We start from the raw sequence: 19,809 nt of genomic DNA, 5'->3' as shown, positions 1-19,809 counted from the left end.
AGCTGCCGCGAGCGCCGCCCTGCCCCTGCCAGCAACACGTTCCATGCTGCTTGTCCCCGGAGGAAGAGGAGATAACGCCGGGCAAGGGCAGCTGAAGGGCTCTGCCTGTCTCTTCACGCGCTGGCAGGCGTCCGCCATCGCTCACTCCCCAGCTAACCTGGGGGCGCAGGGTGACCTCCAGGGAGGTGACTGCTGGCCTGGGCCGCTGGCTGGCAGCACAGGAGCCAGTGAGGAGATGTGCCCTGAGCCCTCTCTGATCGGGGCAGGGAAGGGGGGCAGACGGTGGGGGGAGTCCATGCCCACGTTGACCAGCGTGTGTTGCACATGACTGTCCACATGGGGGGGGCTCTGCCCCAAGGACTGCCTCCAGCTGGACCCCTACCCTGCCCCTCCGCCATGGCAGCCAGGGGAGTTCAAGGGAAGGATGTTGTATTTGCATATGCAAATCAGAACCACGTTTCATCCAATGGCTGCAACAGCTAGATTGGTCTAATGAGAGTGCTGGTGGGGTGAGGGCACATTGCACCTGCGGGATGTGTTGCTTCCAGCCCACTCCGGATCCCAGCCTGAGTCAGTACAGCAGGGAGGGGGCTCGCTGGGGGCCGCAGGGGAGTGGCAGAGAAAACCAGGCGATACGACCCCACCGGTCTGGTCCAGCACAGCAAGACGGTGGATGCTGACTACACAGACCAACGACCTGACGCCACGTAGCAAATCCCATCACTTCTAACTCACGCTGTGCTCCTCAGCCCACGCAGGTCTGGCTGCCGGTACCGTACCTCGGCCATCCGCTGATCCTCCTCCACTGGCACAAACTTGTCATGCATGCCGTGCACCAGCAGCACCGGCACGGTGAGCTCGGCGTGATAGACCTCGTCGCCCTCCGGCCAGTACTGGCCGCTCATCATGGCCCGCAGGACGAAGGAGGAGACGTTGAAGGCGTTGCCTTCCTTGAGCAGCTGCTTCTCTTTGGCACCCTGGCGAGCGAAGCCAGCCCTACCAGGCACAGGACAGAGAGCGGGGCAGAGTTAACAGCATGGCCCAGGCCAGGGGGAGCCCAGCTGGGTCTGCAATAGCCCAGAGAGCTGGTGCAGGGAGTGAGCCCGGGCGATGGGCTGGGGAGGGAGAGCTGCCGTTTGCCTGCTGGGCAGACAGACTGACTGTGTCTGGGTAATGGCAGAGCCCAGAGGATCTCCCCCTGCACGTCTCTGCTCAGCTGGAGCCGGGCCCTTCTTGGGGCCGCGAGAGGCCGGGCGGGCCCCTGCCGTGGGTGCTTACTAGCCCCTTCAGATGCCATGCTCGGCGGGACAATAGGTGAAGCTGTGTGGGGGGGGGGGTGAGCAGATGTGGGGAGCTGCTGCCAGATGTGGCTGCCCCTGGCCTTGTCCTGGCACCTCCCCAGTGCTGCCTCTGCCCTTGCCGGTATGGCCCGTCGTACCGAGCGGAGGTGGGGGCAGCTTTTCATGCCCCTCTGCAAACCTCTCCCTCCCCAGGGTTAATTTGCTCCAGCAGCAGCTGTAGAAGAGTTGGCAACTCACTTGAGGAAGCTCCAGGCCAGGCAGGGGGACAGGCAGTGAAGGATGCAGGTTGGCATGTTGAAAATGGAGCACAGGCTGGGCTCCAGCGCGGTGGGGCCGCCCCCGTTGATCATGATCACCTTGTGGACCAGGTCCGGGTACTCGTGGGCTAGGAAGGTGCAGAAGGAAACCCTGCAAGGAGGAGATGGGACATTTAGCTGACTGGGCTCCCCATACCCTGCTCTGCCGCTCACCCTTAGTCCTCCCCTGCTAATCCAGTCCTACTGGAAACATGCGGGATGACCCAGAGCCGAGGAACCCCAATATCTTTGCTCCAGCTTGTACCATTTCCTTTGCCTGGGACACATTCTGAGCCCCAGGGCGGGAGGGAGCTCATAGACTCATAGACTTTAAGGTCAGAAGGGACCATTATGATCATCTAGTCTGACCTCCTGCACAACGCAGGCCACAGAATCTCACCCACCCACTCCTGTACCAAACCCCTAACCTATGTCTGAGTTATTGAAGTCCTCAAATCGTGGTTTGAAGACCTCAAGCTGCAGAGAATCCTCCAGCAAGTGACCCAGGCCCCATGCTGCAGAGGAAGGCGAAAAACCTCCAGGGCCGCTGATGGGTTTAGTCCCACACCTGAACTCAACCTTCCCTGGGGAGCTGCTAGGCCGTCTCTGCTCCATAATTACTGGGGTCTGAATCACACTGACGCTCCAGAGCTGGGCCAGGGCTGGCCTCTAACGAGTGTGTGATCCTCGCTGCACTGCACATCAATCATCAGACAGCACAGATGAGAGTGTCCATCACACAAGGACCTGGGTGGCGGCGGGGATGGGGGGGGTGTTTCACCTCTGATCTAGTTCAGAGCCAAGATCCCTTCATGTTCTGCAGCTGCCTTTCAAACCTAATCCCCTTTCACTCCCCGGCTCGGAGCCAGGCTCTGTCTCCTCTAGTCCTGCCCATGGCATGAAATACCTCGGGGGGCTGCAGCGAGGGCCTGCTCCCGCCCTGCTCTTTGCACTGCTTAACTGCTGCCTAATTGACTTTCTTAGACTTACTGCTATTTATAGGGCCCTCTCCCCCTGGCAGGACAGGTCATCGGCGCTGCTTGTGAGCAGTCACTGCCCCTGAGGCAGCCTCCCCGGAGGTCACAGATGGGGGTCTTTGTGCAGCCTGGCTTCCAGCATTAGAGAGCGGAGGGGAGGGGAGATGGTGCTGATCATAAGGGAAATGAGGTTTCCAGGCCTCAGTTTAGACTATTAGGTGACCAGAGAGCAAGTGTGAAAAATCGGGACGGGGGTGGCGAGTAATTGGCACCTATATAAGAAAAAGGCCCAAATATCGGGACATCTGGTCACCCTAGTTTAGACACTGGTAGATGATGCATGTTGGTCCCTGCCTGGAAAGCAAGAGCTGGTGGGATGAGCTGCCTGGCTCAGGAGCACTAGGACTGCAAGTGAGTGGCTGGGAGCCCCTGGGGCAGGATCGACGCTGGACAGGCCAAGGGGGTGGGAACGAACTACAGCAAAGTTCAGGGGCGGTTTCCCAGTTCACACCCAGATCAGGTCTGTCACAAGCCCTTTGTGCGATGAGGTGGCTGGTCTCAGCTCAGGTGCCTGCAGCACAGGACATCCGCCCCAGCGGCCACTCTCCAGCCCTCTCGTCCGTCCGTCGGAGCTCTCAGCAGAGAGCCCCAGGACAGGAAGCGCCATGGAAAGCGACCTCCCCTGCGGGTGAAGGGAGCCTGCGCAGGCTCCTTCCGCTCCCCGGGCAGCAGTGAAAAGGGGGAGCGGAGCTGACAGCTCAGCCCCCCAGAGCGCACGCTTAGGACCTGTGATCTGGGGCTGCAGACTGAATCCGCCGCGGGGTAGGGATCATGCACCAGTTGACAAGAGGCAGCAGGAGATGCACTGGGCTTTGCTGCAGCTGCTGATGGGTTTGCGGGGTTTCCTCCCAGATTTAAGAACCAAATAAAAAATAATAATCAAGGGAGCAGGAAGGAGGCTGACCACTCCCAGCCACCCCCCACAGGGACACAGACAAGGAGCCCGCGGGGGAGACGCTCTCATTGAAGAGACAGGCCACACAGCTACCCTACCAATCAGAGCCAGAGCCAGAGAGGTCTAGTTGCATTACTGCTTCCTCCGGCCTTGCCCGATCTATGCAGCTGCAACCTGGGCTGCTAGTTTCCTTGACGGGACAATGGGCCAGTCCAGGAGTGGCCCAGTGGTGTGATCCAGCTTGATGGGTGGGTGGGCCATGAGACCGGAGGGACCGATCTGGAATTGAAAGACCTCTAGTCCTATCATCTTTCTTTCAGCTGCGAGTCCTGACCCACCCGGTGTGTTGAGAGACCCATTCACTAGGGAAGACTATGCTGGGGTTGGGCGTTACCTGCCCCAATCTCTCCTCTCCTGGGCACCCGCCGTGCCAGCCTCTCTGCCGCCCGCCGGTGCCTTACCCATACGAGTGGCCTATCAGGATGTTCCTCTTCTTTGCATAGCGCTTGAAGACGGCCCTCATGTCTTCGGCCAGGGCGTAGAAGGTGTAGGCGGCCGCGATCTGCGGGGCGGAGCTACAGCCATGTCCGGCCAGGTCCGGGGCCACCACCTCGTAGCCCAGCTTGCTGAAGAAGTCCAGCTGCTCCTTCCAGATGTCCAGGGAGCCGCCCACGCCGTGGATGAAGAACAGCACCACGTCGCTCTGCGTCCCCTTGCAGCTGCTGATCTGCTTCTTGCAGTCGATGTTGACGACCTTCTTGGGCTTGCGCTTCCGGCGCTTGCCGGGCGCTGGAGCCTGCCGGGCGCCGGAGCCTGGGTTGGCGGCGGTGCCCTGGGTGGAGGCATTGCCGGCAACGTCCGAGAGCTCCAGTTCCATGGTGCTCTGGGGCTCCCCGGGGCCGTTCTGGCAGTGCAGGAGCTCGGAGCGGATAGCATCGCCCAGGTTCTCGATCACCAGCTGCCCGTTGCGGTAGAGGGTGATCTTGCGCTTACAGTGCACCACGCCCCGCTCGGGCCCCCCCTCGGGCCCCTCCTCGGGCCGGCGGGTGGGCAGGGTGTGTTTCACCCGCAGGACCCTCCCGGGCTTCACCTCCAGGAAGCTGTAGCCGTCGCTGGACTCAACGCTGTCCACGGGCCCCACCGCGTTGGTTGTCTTGCCCATCAGGCAACACATGATCCCATCGGCGATACTGGTCAGCATGATGCTTCCTGGGAAGGGGCGAAAGACAGGCCAGAAGGAGAGCTGTTAGCAAGGAGACCGACTCCCACTGAACCCATCCGCGCCCCTGGGGCTCCCGTCCCAGGCCAGAGCTGCAGCGGGGTGTGAATCGGCATTGCTCCACTGACAGCAGCTGCGGATCTGGCCTGTCTCAGGGCAGGGAGAGCCAAGCAGCCCAGTGGGAGCAGGACACGACTGAGTCCGGTTCTTCTCTGCCCTGCACCGTGTGCGCTCGCCGTGCAGAGGGAGTGGGACATGCTGCCGTTGGGCTCTGTAGCACTTCACACACACAACCCCGCCCAAGTGCAAGCAGTGGGGAATCAGGCCACTGCAGCCGGAGCTCTGCGTCACCCTCGCCCAAAATCAGAAGAGAGAAATCCCCAATGTGGCCCACTGGCTCTGGAGATGTTAAGTGCAGAGTGTTAGCACAGATGCCCCCTGGCAGAGACACTGCAAATGCCCAGATGGGGCACTGGCGACGAGACGAGACGCAGCCCGAGTCTCTCCTCGTGCTACTGGAGCACCAGCAAAGTCACCTCAGTGAAAGTCAGAGGAGATTCAAGTCCCGTGAACAGTGTCAAAACCAGAACCCCGGTGTCCTGACTCACAAAGCCAGTAACAGTCCCCGCTTCGCTGCTGCAGCCTTCCTGCTGCCCCGGGCACCAGACACATGCTTTGCAGGCGATGTATCTAGTCCCCTTTCGTCAGGACTCCTGGGCCTGACTTGCTGAGTGGCTGTGGATAAGTCCTTTCCATTGCTGGCAACTGTGATTAAGCCTGTCGGGTGTGACGCACAGCCAGCCTGGCCGGAGAGAAACTCCAGTGGCACTAAACCCGCATCTGGACAGCAACAATCCCTGGCATCTCGCAGCCACCCACACTGGCAGAGACAGGCCCCAGAGGAGATATGCATCTAGGTCACCACACACACACACACGCTAATACTACTTCTCTGCTCTTGCCTAGCGCCCACACACCCCAAAACACTTTACAGACACACTCGTTAATCAGAACTTACAACAAACATGAGAGCAGAGGAAGATTATTACAGTCACTGGCACAGAGAAGGGACTTACCTGAGACCACAGACCAGTCTGTGCCCAGCTGGCAGTTTAAACCTGAAACATCCCACCCTCTGAGGAGGGGCCGATTCTGCTGAGAAAGGGTTAAGTGGGTTCTGGACAGAAAGAAAGAGAGTGAGGATCTAGGGTGTGGGCTGAGCAGGCCTGAGGGAGGAACAACAGGTGTAGCCAAGCCTGAAGGGAAGGCCTGAGCTGGAATTTAGGTTACTGCTAAAGCCAAATCCCAGGAAGGGGTGAGTTTGGAATGCAGGCTGGGAAAGGAACCTGCTCGCAGAGCCAGACAGCAAGGGGAATGTAAATGGTTTTTGTGACACACAGTTCCATTGCTGCTTCTGACGAATCACCCTCCCATCCCTCCACAGACACCCCTTCCCCCTCACCCTGGTAACACACACACCTTTGCTATCCCCGTTCAGCTCTGAATCAGCTCAAACTGTCAGGGAATCATTTAAATCAGATTCTTTGACTTTTGCCAACAAAGAAACTCCCAAAGAAGAGCACATTAAAAAAAATCTACATTTGAATTCTGGCCGTGGGTTAGCCGCTAAGGAAAGGCAGCTACCACCACCAACATATCTAGATTTGAATGGTCTGAATAACGCATCTCCAGTCAAAACCACCAGTACCAATATTGGGAGCTTGAAATTACAGGGAATGGAGTTCTCATAGACTTTAAGGTCAGAAGGGACCATTATGATCATCTAGTCTGACCTCCTGCACAACGCAGACCACAGAATCCCACCCACCCACTTCTGTAACAAACCCCTGACCTATGTCTGAGTTATTGAAGTCCTCAGATTGTGGTTGGAGGGTTTAATTACAGTCGTTCCATAAACCAAGTCTGAAAACCATGTGGAAGGGGAGTTTGCGGGAGCTGTAATTATGGCTCCTCTTCCTCAGGGGGCGGGAGGCATTCTTACTGGCGCCCCAGCCTCGCCCCAAGGACCAGACCTTAGAACTTGAAGGCCCAGCTGAGGATACAGATTGGTGAGAGACCGTCCTAGTCCGGGCCACCCCCAGTAAGAGGAGCCAGGCCAAGCCGACATCTGCCTTCCCCATCCCAAACCAGCGATGGGATGGGGCCTGTCTTAGCCTGTGACCTCTCTGGAGCAGGGGTCATTTGGGCATTGCTGGTGTGTGACAGGGCAACCTGCCAGCCCTTTTCAGTCAGCCCCAGCCTGCTACACCTGCCTGGGCTGTGGGACTGAAAAGGAGGAAAGCCCAGCTGAGAGCTGGTTGGAGAGGAAGGTTCCTGCAACCTTGAGACTCCAGGTGGGAAGCCCGAGTCACTGCTCCCCAGAGAGGCTTCTGCAGGGAAGAGACTGCGGCCAGGTGGGGCTGGGAGTGGATTGACGAAGATCCCAAGTGGGGTGGAAGAACTCTTGTTTGGGTGGACTCTTGCTGGACTTTCGTTGCTATGGTGTATGTGGGGGGGGGGGGACATTTTGGCACCAGTAAGATGGATACACGGGAAAGCAGCTCCTATCTGCTGAGGCACTGGGATGCCAGATTGTGCACGGGGGGGAAATTCACGCCAGGGCAGGGAGACAGCAAAGTTAGGCTCCCATCTAAGTCACCCTGGACTGAAGAGGAACAGAGGCCTTATGGGTTTTAAGTGATACCTGGCCCCTCTGCACAGGGGTCAGTTTCATCCCATATGCTTGGAGATCTGCAATCAGTGCAATAGCACCCACGTAACCGCCCTCAGTGCAATGAGCTCATACTAGCCATGCTCTCAAGTCCCGCAACCTGCCACCCTAGGAGGTGGGCCAGGGTCATTATCCCTGTTATTGATGGGGAAACAGGTCCAGAGAGGTGGTAGGAACTTGCCCAAGGGGCAAAGCAGGGATCAGAAGCTGGGAGTTCCTGACACCCACTCTAATGCTTAGCCCTCCGGAGAAAACAGTAGGTCAAAGGATCATCACCACTGTTGGAAGAAGGACTAGGGGGCTGGTGTCAGACAGTGGGATGGCCCTTTGAGGGGGCTTGGCTTGCACCCCACCTGTGACTAATTAGCTGCCTCCCAGGTGAACAGTCTGAGGATCAGGAGATAAGATTCAGGTCACCTTGTCCTTGGCTAACAAGCAGCCAGCTGGGAGAGAGCGAGGCCAGCCCCTGTGGAGAACAGGACAGGGTTTAGCTGTTGGATTTATGTCAAACTGTTGGATTTGGAGAAGCAAAACCCAACACTGAAGACCAGGGACTGAACTGCTGCTGCTGGATGCACTGGCTTACGGATGGGTGTTTGGTGCGTGTGGAGGGAGGCTGGTCCATGCACATGGCAACAGGCAACGGAAGCCCAGAGGGCGAGATGAAGAGCTCGTCTATTACCCAAGTTCATCTGTAATCTGAATGCCAAGAGCAGTTCCAGAGGGGATCCTGGGAACGTAACCTGGGTCAGAAGTGACTGACTGGCACAGCACAGAGACCCACCATCCCCACAGAGAGAGGCCCCAGGGCCCAGGTAAACAGAGCAGATGCTACCAAAGGATCCACACCCGGTATCTGTGTCAGGTCCTGACCCCCTCCCTGCAGGAGCCAAACTAGTCCGGGGTCACGCAGCCTGCAGGACGCAGTCTCTGCAGGGGGGCTGGGGACATTCCCCCTCCCACTGGGCAGGTTGAAGTGCATTTCTTCTTTAGCAAGCCCAGGCTGGTGCAGTGAATTATTGATGCTGATAGGCTGTTAGGGCAGGAGAGCACAGCTGGATCCATTTCTGTGCAGAGGGGGCTGGCTTGTTGAGAGAGCTCCCCCGGCCAGGAACTAATGCCTGCACTTACTGCCAGCCAGCCAGCAAATCCCTGCAGAATGGAGGGAGGGAAGCGCATGCTTCCAGCAGGGAATTAAGCGTATAAATTCCAGCAAGGCTGTCAGGAGCTGGCCACTTCACTCACCACCTCACTTCAAACCCACCCGCCGGCAGGATGACAAGAGCTTTGTTCACAGACAGCAGGAGAAGGAATTAGTGCAGTCAAAATAAATCCTGGGGGACAGGTGGTCTCGCGGTTGGACCAGGGGGTTGAAGTCAGGACTCCTGAGTTCTGTTCTCAGCTTTGGGTGAGGAACGGGAGCTGGAGGGCAAAGCAAGGGACTCTGCCTCAAGACTCTTGGGTTCTATGTCCATCTGCAGTCTCCCACAGCCAGTTTAACCAAGCTGAAGATAACGACCCAGCCCTGCCTCCCAGCAGGGACTGGTGAGGCTACACCGGTTCATCTTTGTAAGGCACCGGGAGGCCTTTGACTGGAAGGGAGGAGAGGAGCAGGAGGTGACTATCAGCTCAGGGGAAGGGATCCAAAACATTTTTACATGTTGGATCCTGTGCTCTGCTGCCTGTAATGGCCTTGGCATTGCATTACAGACCACTCCAGTGCCCCGCACACCATCCAGACTGTATCAGCCATCCCCCACGCCACAGGGGCTCCTACAAAGAACATCCAAAGGCACTTGATGGAGAATAAAACTTTCATCCATCAGAAATAACCTTCCCCCTCACAGTGCCAGTCCAGAAGCACTGATACCACGACGCTGGGTGCGGTACAAGAATCTGAGCAGAACAGACTAGATGTGCCAGATGCCAGCTCAGTATCAGCAGCTAGTCCCAGTAAGTGGTTTTGCCCAGCACAAGTGACCGGTCCTGGGGATTTCTCACCACAAGGGCAGCCTGTTTACTTCACGCAGCCCGTCTGAGCACCAGTTCCCTTAGCAAAGTCAGAGGGTTTATGCAAGGGGAGTTTCCTGTCAATTCCCTTCTTCCTTTTGGGATAAGTAGCTACAATTCAGTTCTCTCCGAGTTCTGAAATCAAGGCTCAGAAAGTGGAAACCCCACACATATGCCATGTAACAATCTGGACAGTGAAATGTACCAACAGGACTTGACATGTCATCTCACCACAACTTCCTCCTGAATAGCTGACATCATGCCATTAGCCTGGATTGTGAAGTCCCCATTGGTCAGGGATGGACTTACTGGTACCATGCCTAACACAACGGAGCCCAGACACTGGCTGAAACACACTCACACCACCCCCTGGCGGGACCACAATCCAAATAATAAAACCATGGGGCCGCAGGTATAGTTTTACCATGTTTTAGTTTGTGCCTGATACAAACACATATGTGCACACCATATGCCAAGATCCATAATACATAGCACAAGTGTGTACGTGTTCCTTAATTCCTGAATTATATCCTGCAAAGATCATCCGAGGTACAATATGCCCGATTCAACGGCACTTGTGTCACCTGTGCAAAGCAGGTGCATGCTGCTACCCGATCGGAATGCACTCACTTTGCACGGGGATCACTAACAGTGCAAGGTAGAGGAGAATCAGGTCCCACGTCTAAATCTGCCACGTCCCTTTGCTATCATGTCCATGTTAGCAGAACCCATGCTTCCCAAGGGGACACATTAAAACCTGCCTCCTGTCAGGGTGACGGAGTATATAAAGATCCAGCTGCTGGACCCACGGGCTCTGCTTTGTGCACTGAATACAGCAGCACTCCAATGGCTCCTGGCCCTCAGAGTCATGGAACTGGATCACTGGACCCTAAGGAATCCTGGGTCAGGCTCAGGTTAGTTCACATCTCTGCCCCAGCGAGGAAGAAGACACCAGTGGAGGCATTAGAGAACTTACCCTGAAAGCAGCCAGCGGGTCTCTCTCTTCCCATCACATGGTGGAGCAGCAGATCCCTGTGCTACTGCAACCCGTACACAGGCCAGGCAATGTCAAGCCAGTGCCCTTGTGCTGTGATTTCTGGACCCAGCTGAGTTCACGTCTGGGCATCCTCTCCTCGCCAGCGCAGACATGCCCCATGGGCACCCGTGCAGGATCCAGCACAATCCCTAGAATGCCAAGATCTTTCTGGCAGCTTCCTAATCCCTGTAACTGTTAATAGCTGCACTAAACCAGCTTGTGTCATCCACCCCAGTTCTTTTTGCTCTTAAAGGGACAGCCCCTTCCCCAGCTGACACAGCAAACGGCAGTCAAAGCAGGAGACTTCCCAGCATATGAAAAGACGGTTCAGTGGGGCAAGACATGGGAATAACTTGGGGAAATTTTGGGGGTGGAGCCAGCAGCGTAAACTTGTTCTGCTGACCCCCATTTTCAAACCGCTGGTGGATGGGTCCCCACCAGGATCCTGAGTTCTAGTCTCAGCTCTGCCACTGATCTGATGTGTGACCATGGGGGCGGATCATGTCTGCTCTCTATGCCTCAGTTTCCTCATCTGTAGTAGCCTTGCAAAGTGCTTTGATATCTATGGATGAAAAAAGTCACGGCAGGAGCTAAGCTGTATTATTAAGGATCAGATTTAAAGGGAATTTTCTCCAGCTGTTTTACGGTCCCCTGCCACAGTCAGTGTCTTGTGACCAGCAGGGGGTCAGTTCTGTCCCCACACTAGGACAAATACCTTTGGTGGGAGTTGGGGAAACCTCTTCTGTTTTAATTAAATGCATGTCAGGATCCTTACAAACATGGGAACAGCGACCACAAATTGACCAAAAACCAGCTGAGAAACACCTGTGTCCTATAGAAATACATTAACCAACACCAGCGGTCAGTCAGCACAGCCCGCTGCCTTCGGCACTCGTCACACCCAGGGCCAAGCAGGTTTAACAGCCTACTACACAGAGGTGGTAGCTTGCTGCACTCAGCTGCAGGACGATGAGGAATCGGACCTTCTTTCCTTCCCTGACCAAAGGCAAAGGGAGGTGCGTACACACCTTGCCATGACATGGCACTTACTGCCTTTATGCTGAGCAGGAGACACTTTGCTCCGCAGTGCTGCAGGTAGTATTGGCCTGCTTTGGAAGACAGGCAAGTTGGTGCCAGACTTGGGCTGGTGACCAAGGCCCCATTAGAAGAGTTAAACCGACAATTTGCACCAAATGTCTCGCCTGGCACAGGCCTGGGGCCCTGTCAGAGCAGAGGACGGTGTCTGAGCTTCTGAGCAGTGGAGGCAGCGGTGAGGTATTGTCTGAGCACTTGCTCCAGGGCACGATGGGATTGCAATTTCCACCCTTGCCCCTGGTACAGGACAATGTGGGCATGGGGGAAACGAGACTACCCCAGGGGGCCGGGAAGGACTGGCCCCAGCTCCAAATCTGGGCTTTGTTATGGAAATGAAACGGCGACAAGCCCCTTGGCCAGGAGTCAAGGGCTGAATGGGGCCTGAACTCCCCACCTACCCCAGAAGGGGGCTGCCAGGGCAGGGCTGGGCAGGGCAGAGGACCCTGCCTGAGCGAAGCTAACTCTGCCACTGCCCATGCTGACCCTGCTCTGAGGGTAGACAGGCTGCGGTCACCAGGCAGCACTGAGCCCAAAGGGTTAATGGTTCAAACCCGGTTCTCATGCACCTCTGGGTCTGTTTGTTTGTTCTGAATACAGACAATAATTAGCGTAACTGCCTTTTAATTAAAGGAGCCCTCTGAATGAGCGCAGCAGATCCCACACACTGGCCTCCCTTCCCCCTGGCACAGCAGAGACGCACTGGCTCCTTCTGCCTTTGGCTCCCAGCACGAGTGGGGCTCCAGCCCAGCCCTCACTCGGCTAAATCCTCACTCACCCCTTTGGTTCAGCGGGCTGCGGGCTTAGTAGCCTGGATGGGAGACAGAAGAGGCCCATCAGTACCAGGGTCACTTTGAGGAGAGTTTGCCTAGGTTGCTCAGTGGGTCACTGGGGAAACAGAGATTTCTGGACTCCCCCTATAGAACATATACCTCCCCCTGACCCCAAATAAATCCCTCTCATTCTGCCCTCTCCTCCCCTCCCTGTGAGGCTCTCAAAGCCATTTACACACTTGGATTTTCACAACACCCCTGTAAGTAGGGTATTATCGCCCCAGTATTACAGACAGGGAAACTGAGGCATGGGATGGGGAAGTGACTTGCCCCAGAGGTCACATGGTGATTCAGCAGCAGAGCCAGGACTATAACCCCGAAGTCCTGACTCCAAGCCCGCCGCTCTAACTGCTACAAGTGCTCCTGCCACCCTCAGTCTGGCTGTCCATTTCCCCCTTCCTGCCCCCTCTCCCCCATCCCTCTTTGCAGTATCCGTATGTTATTCATCTCGCAGTGATCCTCTTTTCCTTCCTCTCAAGCCCAAATGCCATCAGAAGGAAGTTAATAAGGCCTTTGATCTGGCAGCACAGGACTAGGGCTCTCAGCAAATACTAATGGAGAGGCTGCAGCGGGAGCGGAGCGGCTAAACGGATAAAGCATCTCCTTCCCGCCTGCGTTTGCTGCGGCTGAAGAAACCCGCTTTTCACAGGCTGAGCTGATTTCTTAAACGCTTTTGCAAGGCTGCTCCTTCCACTGCTGCATGGATCCCGCCGCTTAGTCACACACACACACACATTCGCTGCCTTCATGCTGACACTGTCTTCCCCACAGCCAAGATGGTGTTTGCAGCTCCTCCACCGGGGGAAGCGCGGGAAGGAACCGTCTGGACCATTTTACCTGCCCAGGTACAAACCCTACTTTCCCGTGAAGATGGATCAGGAAAGCTGGGGAGGTCTCCCTTGCCCATTAAAAAAATTGACTCTCCCAGGCAAGCAGATTGTTGCACACGTGTGTATGAGCCAGCCCCCACTCTCTTCAGTTCCCCTGCAAAGCAAGGAGAAGCTGTGACCAAAAGGCTGAGCAAGACCCAGACTTCCTCAAGAGGAAAGGAGCGCTGAGCCTTGTCTCTGACCTGCTCCCAATGCACAGAGGGCAGTGCTCAGTCTTACCCATCCCTCCCTTCAACACCACCCTGGCTCACCTGATCCAGGCCCCCAGGATGCCAGATTCCCTACGACTGTTATTGGGTTACAGACAGAAATCCTCCCTTCCCAATGCTCCCAACCCCTGCTGAATCTGATCTCCTGGGAGCTGGGATCACTGATCGCTGAGCCTGTCCACAAGAATCATGCTGTTGCTTCTCTAGTTCCTTTCATACATGGATCTCAGAGCACTTTGCAGACATTCATGAATGCAACTTTACTCACCCGCCACCTCCCAAGAGGTCTGTACTACCCCATAGTACAGCTAGGGAAACCGAGGCACAGAATTTACATAGTGAGTCAGGAAGAAAAGTGAGACCAGATCACAGGAATCCTGCCTGCCAGCTCGCTGCTCTAACCACGGGTGACACATGCTGAACGAATAACATGGCTGTTACATCAGCTGCAGAGAAGAAATAAATACAAGGGGTGGTAGAAATGGGAGTTTTCGGCAGTTCACTACAGGGACACTTGCTCACTCACATGGGGCTGACCTGCTCAGCAGATTCGGGGGTAGGGCACTCAGTCCTGCCCGCCTTCTCCCAATATTGCCAGTGGGGCTCTAATCACAACTGAGAGGGACCCCTACTGAAAACCCCAGGAACCAAATCATCCAAAGGCTTCCAAATCCCTCCCCACACATCAGAGTGAAAACAGGATGACAGAAACCAAGGCAGGGCTTGTCTATTTCACAACCTGCTGAGACAGCCCTTGGAAGATTTTCTCCCTAATTCTTCCCATTGTGCTGGGTGCCTGACTCCCACCTGGCAATGCTCAGCGTGGGACAGCGCTCAGCCATCAGCCCTGACAACCGGCAAATTAGCACAGCTGCAAAGCCAAGAGTCAGCTAAACTCAGCCTCTAATGAGGCTGGACTGCGATATGAAAAGGCAGAACGGAAGGAAGCCAGGTGCAGCGCAGGGAATCGTGGTCTGGAAGGAGACCCCCTTGGCCTTCTCTGCACTAGCCTCTTTCCTAGATTCTCTCCCTCTTGCACTGCTCATACTCTACTGAAATGGTGGGAAGATCAGTGTAGCCAGAGGTGGGCTACACAATACGGTGCTTATAACGCCAGCAGGAGCATCCCTATTAGGGTTCCCAATGTTGCTGGTGCCAGTGGGGCTGAAGCAGCGGTAACCATGGTGTGCAATCTTTGCTTAGATTTCCCTAATAGAGCCAGGGCCCATGAGCGATGGAGTCAGTCTCAGATATCTCCCTGGAAGATGACTCCACCATCCTTTCCCCTTTGCAGAATCTTCCATTTGCATGCTTTAAGCTGCATGCTTTAAGTTGCACATCACCCTTGTAAGCAAGGCATCATCCCCCATTTTACAAATGGGGAAACTGAGGTGCAGAGAGATGTGACTTGTCGAAGGTCACAGAGGGAGTCAGTGGCAGAGCCAGGAATAGAATCCAGGAGTCCTGACAGCCAGTCCTCTGAACTCCTAGGCTACTAGGAGCCAACACTCACCTCAGACCTCACCAGAAAGGTCATTTTCCCAGGATTTCCAATAAGGGTTTGAGCTATGCCCTCAATAACACGAGGTATTAATGATCTCCGTATGGGTAATAGGCTAGTGAACTTAATAGGATTTCTGGCTGATCTGCTAGAATTTGATTCATTTACCAGGATAAACTCAATTAGCCCATCTCGCTCATTTCCAGACCTGATTTCCTTGGAAACTTTCCATCACCATGTCTCAGGCAGGGACTCTGCTCAGGGCTGCCCAGAGGATTCAGGGGGCCTGGGGCAAAGCAATTTTGGGGGCCCCCTTCCATAAAAAAAAGTTGCAATACTATAGAATCCTGTATTCTCGTGGGGGCCCCTATGGGACCCAGGGCCTGGAGCAAACTGCACCCTGACTCTGCTAGCTGGAGAGAGATTCACTGAAGAAGCAAATTCTCCTGCCTCTTCTCATCTCTTGACTACAGACACACAGAGCAGCTCTCCAGCCTTCTCACAGTTGCTACCTGTCCCCATGTGGCTCATGGGCCTTCTCGGTGGTGCTAGCCCAAATCCTGCAGCAGGAAGGCTGCTTGCGCTGCAGATTAGAAGCCAGATATCACCATTGGCAGCAATGACACTGCTTAAGTACCTGAGGCCAGCAGAACTAGGGGCCTGATCCAGAGCCCACTGAAGTCAGTGGGAAGGATCAGAACCTAGGTCCTTAAGGATAAGGGAAGCTGATAAATGCTTCTTTGGCTTAGGCCATGGATTGATTCTCAGCCTCCCCATTTAACTTCTCCCTACACTAGGCACAGATCAGGGGTGTGTGTTGACCAGGCAGAGAGAGGCTGAAGGAGAAAAATATAGACCAGGCAAAACCAGATGTACAGAATGATGACGCACCTTTCGGTGACAGAGCCCAAGCAATCACATGTCGGTACTGGGACGTTCTTTCCACACTGTGGACTTTGAACAATGCTGCAGCATAGAAGGAGCCCTCCCCACTCCCCAGCCTGTTACTGACCTAACCTACTGACAGCGTCTTGGAGCCATTATCCCACCGCACACCACCCCTTTTCGGAGGAAACACTGCTTTGGGGGAGAAAGAGTTAATCGCACAATCAACCATAGAACTGGAGGAAAAGGATATTCCAGAAGGGAGGCAGGCCCCCTCTGAACAATACAGGGCTGTTTCCTCTGAAGCCTCTTCAGCTGGGACACCTCTGCTCTTATATACCCAGCAGGGAAGGTTACCGGGAGCCCAGCAAGCTGCCTCCAGCGCCGGCCTGCTGCTCAAACCAACACCCTCCTCTGCCCGCCTATAGGATTCCTTCCAAACCCCTTCCTGATGATTAGCCCGGTGCTCACATTTCAAGGGGTGACAGCCCTTGCTCGGTAAAGGAATTCATGGAAGCTGAGGAAAAGCCACCCAGCAAGTGTGGCAGATAAATACGGCATTTATATGAGCCGTTCAGCTGCGGATCTCAGAGCACTCCACTCGGGTGGGGAAAATCACCCAGCGAGTCAGTGGCAGGGCTGGGAACTGTCTCCAAGTCTCCCACCTCCCGCTCCCCTGCTCCAACCACCAGAGAACTCTGCCTTCCTCAAGGGCAGCCAAAAATCCAGGCCTCTTCTCTCCAGAGGATGAAAAGACTGAAAATGAAACCATATGGACTGTACAGAACTTTGTAAAGATGCTGGTAACCATGGCGACAAGCCCTGGGCACATTCATCTGCCATCCCCAGCACAAAGAATTGAGCGCTAGTTACATAATGCCAGTCACAACAGTGAGTCAGGCGCAAAGAGCGTTATATAAACCCCCTTCTCTCTGCATCTCTGCCCCCTGCATAACCCGCCTGGGACAGGCTCAGGTGAAACATCACAGAGAAGGGATGGAGCAGAGTTGGAATCCTCTGCTTCAAGCCACTGCAGGGGCCTCTGGCGTCCTCTCACTAAAACCCTTCTCATTAAGACTCTCGACAGAAATGTTACCACACGACCTCCAGAAGTCAAGACGGTATCAATTCAGCACTCACAGTTCACTAAGGGCTCGTCCAGACTGCAGAAGCAAGTCTTGGGGATGGGGTTACCGCATGGTAGCCCCCAGACGGTGTTGTTACAGCGTTTGATCTCGCTTGTATAGATGAGACAAAAACATTGTTATAAGCATCTTCCCTGCCAGCCCCACAGCTTCCCCTGGAAAATGAGCCCTGATTCTGCAGTAGAGAGATGCCCCAGACCACCATAATGCTGATGGCTAGTCCTGCGATAGAAACAGACAGTCTTGTCTGCTCTCCAAGCCCAGGCTTGGTCTCCGAGCTCAGCTCTTGAGCCTTCTGCATTTGAATCCCTGCGGAGCCCCCTGACTTCTCTTCTCCCTGTCTTCCTCCCCCACTTCCAGGATGTTTGTGCCTGGCAGAACAGGCAGGCCGAGGAAAAACAACTTACTGACCTACTTTGAGCTGAAACGCCTTGAATTTTATATAACGTGATGGCAAAACATCACAGTCTGAGAAAACGAGGGCCAAGATGCAAAGGGTGGGCTGGAGGGCAAGGAAAATGGATCCAGTTAACACATGCGTGCAAGGCTCACAGTACACGGGGTCGGTATGTCGCAGAAACACTGATACCCACCCCCCAGAGAGGTGCTGGGCTATGGTAACAACCACCATCAACACCTACTATGCAGGATACAAAAACCAACTGAAGACCAAGGACCAAACCATCCCCTATGCGGGCTGCTCCAGGCCAGGATTCGCAAGGTTCCTGACTGATCAGTCCATCAGGGACCTGGGTTTGCCAGCTCACAGCAGAGGAGGGGATCCCCAGAACTGCCTCCTGGCTTCCCTGGACAGCCACCGCAGCGCTGCCCCGCACAACCATGATTGCCCATCCTGCCTCTTTGGAAGGCTTGCTCCCAGCAGTGGGGGAACTAGTCTAAATGAGAATGCCAGCAGGTCAGCTTTCATATCCAGCTAGTATTGCTGCTGATGGAAAGCGTTTTCCCCTGTCCTGCCCCCAGTGCAGAATCCACAGGCCAAAGGATGGGAGGGGGATGGAAATGTCCTTTCACAGCCCCTCTGCATCCTTAGCTTTTGGCTCATCTTTGCTCACAAAAGTCAAGAGGAGCGTCTGACCCCAACAGATGAACCAAGAGTATTAGTCACTGGGGAGCATGTCTAATGGTTAGAGCAGGAACCTGGAAGCCAGGAGATCTGGGTTCTTCTCCTGGCTTTGCCACTGACCTGCTGCGTGACCTTGGGGAAACTCGCATCCCTCCTTGGTGCTTTAGTTTCCCGCACTGGCAGTAATATTTGCAGGGGAGTTGGGGGACTTCATATTTGTAAAGTGCCCTGGAAATGGAGAGTGACATTAGATGTGCCAAAGCTGGGATTCTAATTGCAACAATCATTTGCTCATCTCTCGTCCCTTCCATCCAAGAATCACAAATATGAATGGTGCTCAACAACACCCCAAGGAACACGCAAATATTGTTATTCTCCCCCCCCCCACAGGTGGAAAAAACTGAGGTACAGAGAAAACATTCAAATGTAATGACAATTAAACCGGGATCTCTAATGAGCACACAGGAGATAATCGTTTGCACCACTAATTTTTAGTGAGCCATCTCAGTGCCTTTTAAGCAATGTTCCCACTGGGGAGGGAGCATACATTTTGTATTGGGGAGGCTATCACCTATGGTTTTTTACATTGTGCCTGGCTTCTTGTATACTAGTGGTTCTCAAACTTTTGTCCTGGTGACCCCTTTCACATAGCAAGCCTCTGAGTGCGATCCCTGTAATAAATTAAAAACACTTTAAAATATATTTCACACCATTATAAATGCTGGAGGCAAAGTGGGGTTTGGGGTGGAGGCTGACAGCTCGCAACTCCCCAGATAATAACCTTGCGACCCCCTGAGGGCTCCTGACCCCCAGTTTGAGAACCCCTGTTGTATGCCGATTGTATCACTAGCTGGTTTATTAGGATCCTGGGAAGTATTTGGGAGGATTTTGCAAGCAATAGAAATGGGATCCCAAGAGATTCAGATCAGCTTGCAGCTCCCACCAAGCCCTGAAAGGTGAAATTCTCAGCATACACAGGGACATAGGTGCTGGAACTAGGGGGGCTGCTGCACCCCCTGGCTTGAAGTGGATTCCATTATATACAGGGTTTACAGTTTGGTTCAATGGCTCTCAGCACCCCCACTATACAAATTGTTCCAGCCCTCTTGCACAGGGATGCAATTAAAATATGCGGCATCCTTTCAAAAAGTGGGGGTGTGGGGGGGGGAAGTCCCATAGTCAGTGACAGGACTTTGCTTTGGGCCCCACAGAATGACAACGCGGATAAATTATGTTCAGAAGAGAAATGGCATCACACAAAAATAAAAACCTCTGTAACATGCCAGGCAGGTTGGGAGCCATGGCTAGCTAGCTGCCACACAAGTCTCTCTCCCTAGGAAGTGAGACCTTGAGAAACACAAAAGATCATGCAATGCACAACGAAACAACGTGTATCTGACCCTTCCTGGATTTAGTGGTCAGTTCACCCCCTCACCCCTTCCAGAGATATCCTGATGTTTCACCCTTTCCCATTGCTCCCTCCCCCCCCCCCGCCAAAATGCACAGCCGCAAAATAACCCAGCTGCAATTCCTGAAGCAGCAAATGCCACAGCCCTGAACGACAGAAAGTAGCGAACCAGTTGGAGGAGGAAGGATAAAAAAACCCCAAACAAGTCCAAATCAATACATTAAGATGCCCCCTCTG

The 19,809-nt window shown here is 54.6% G+C and overlaps 1 protein-coding gene across 8 annotated transcripts in view; it reads right to left on the bottom strand.

Annotated features, from left to right (window-relative positions):
- ABHD8 (abhydrolase domain containing 8) overlaps positions 1 to 19,809 on the bottom strand; it is a 30,084-nt gene that overhangs the window by 4,695 nt on the left and 5,580 nt on the right. For 6 of the 8 annotated variants that reach the window (XM_044998368.1, XM_044998370.1, XM_044998371.1 and 3 more), the window contains 3 exons: positions 3,991 to 4,738; positions 1,539 to 1,709; positions 780 to 996 (listed from right to left, as the gene is read on the bottom strand). In XM_044998368.1, coding sequence (XP_044854303.1) covers positions 780 to 996; positions 1,539 to 1,709; positions 3,991 to 4,738 — 1,136 coding nt within the window. Of the gene's footprint in view, positions 1 to 779; positions 997 to 1,538; positions 1,710 to 3,990; positions 4,739 to 5,824; positions 6,154 to 10,465; positions 10,524 to 19,809 lie in introns of those variants that run through there. The other 2 variants (XM_044998365.1, XM_044998374.1) reach the window with 2 other exon arrangements.

This window comes from Mauremys mutica, chromosome 24, assembly GCF_020497125.1.
Source record: "Mauremys mutica isolate MM-2020 ecotype Southern chromosome 24, ASM2049712v1, whole genome shotgun sequence".
Classification (NCBI taxonomy): Eukaryota; Metazoa; Chordata; order Testudines; family Geoemydidae; genus Mauremys; species Mauremys mutica.
Note: the sequence above shows the minus strand (reverse complement) of the source record. Positions and strands in the feature narration are given on the sequence as shown.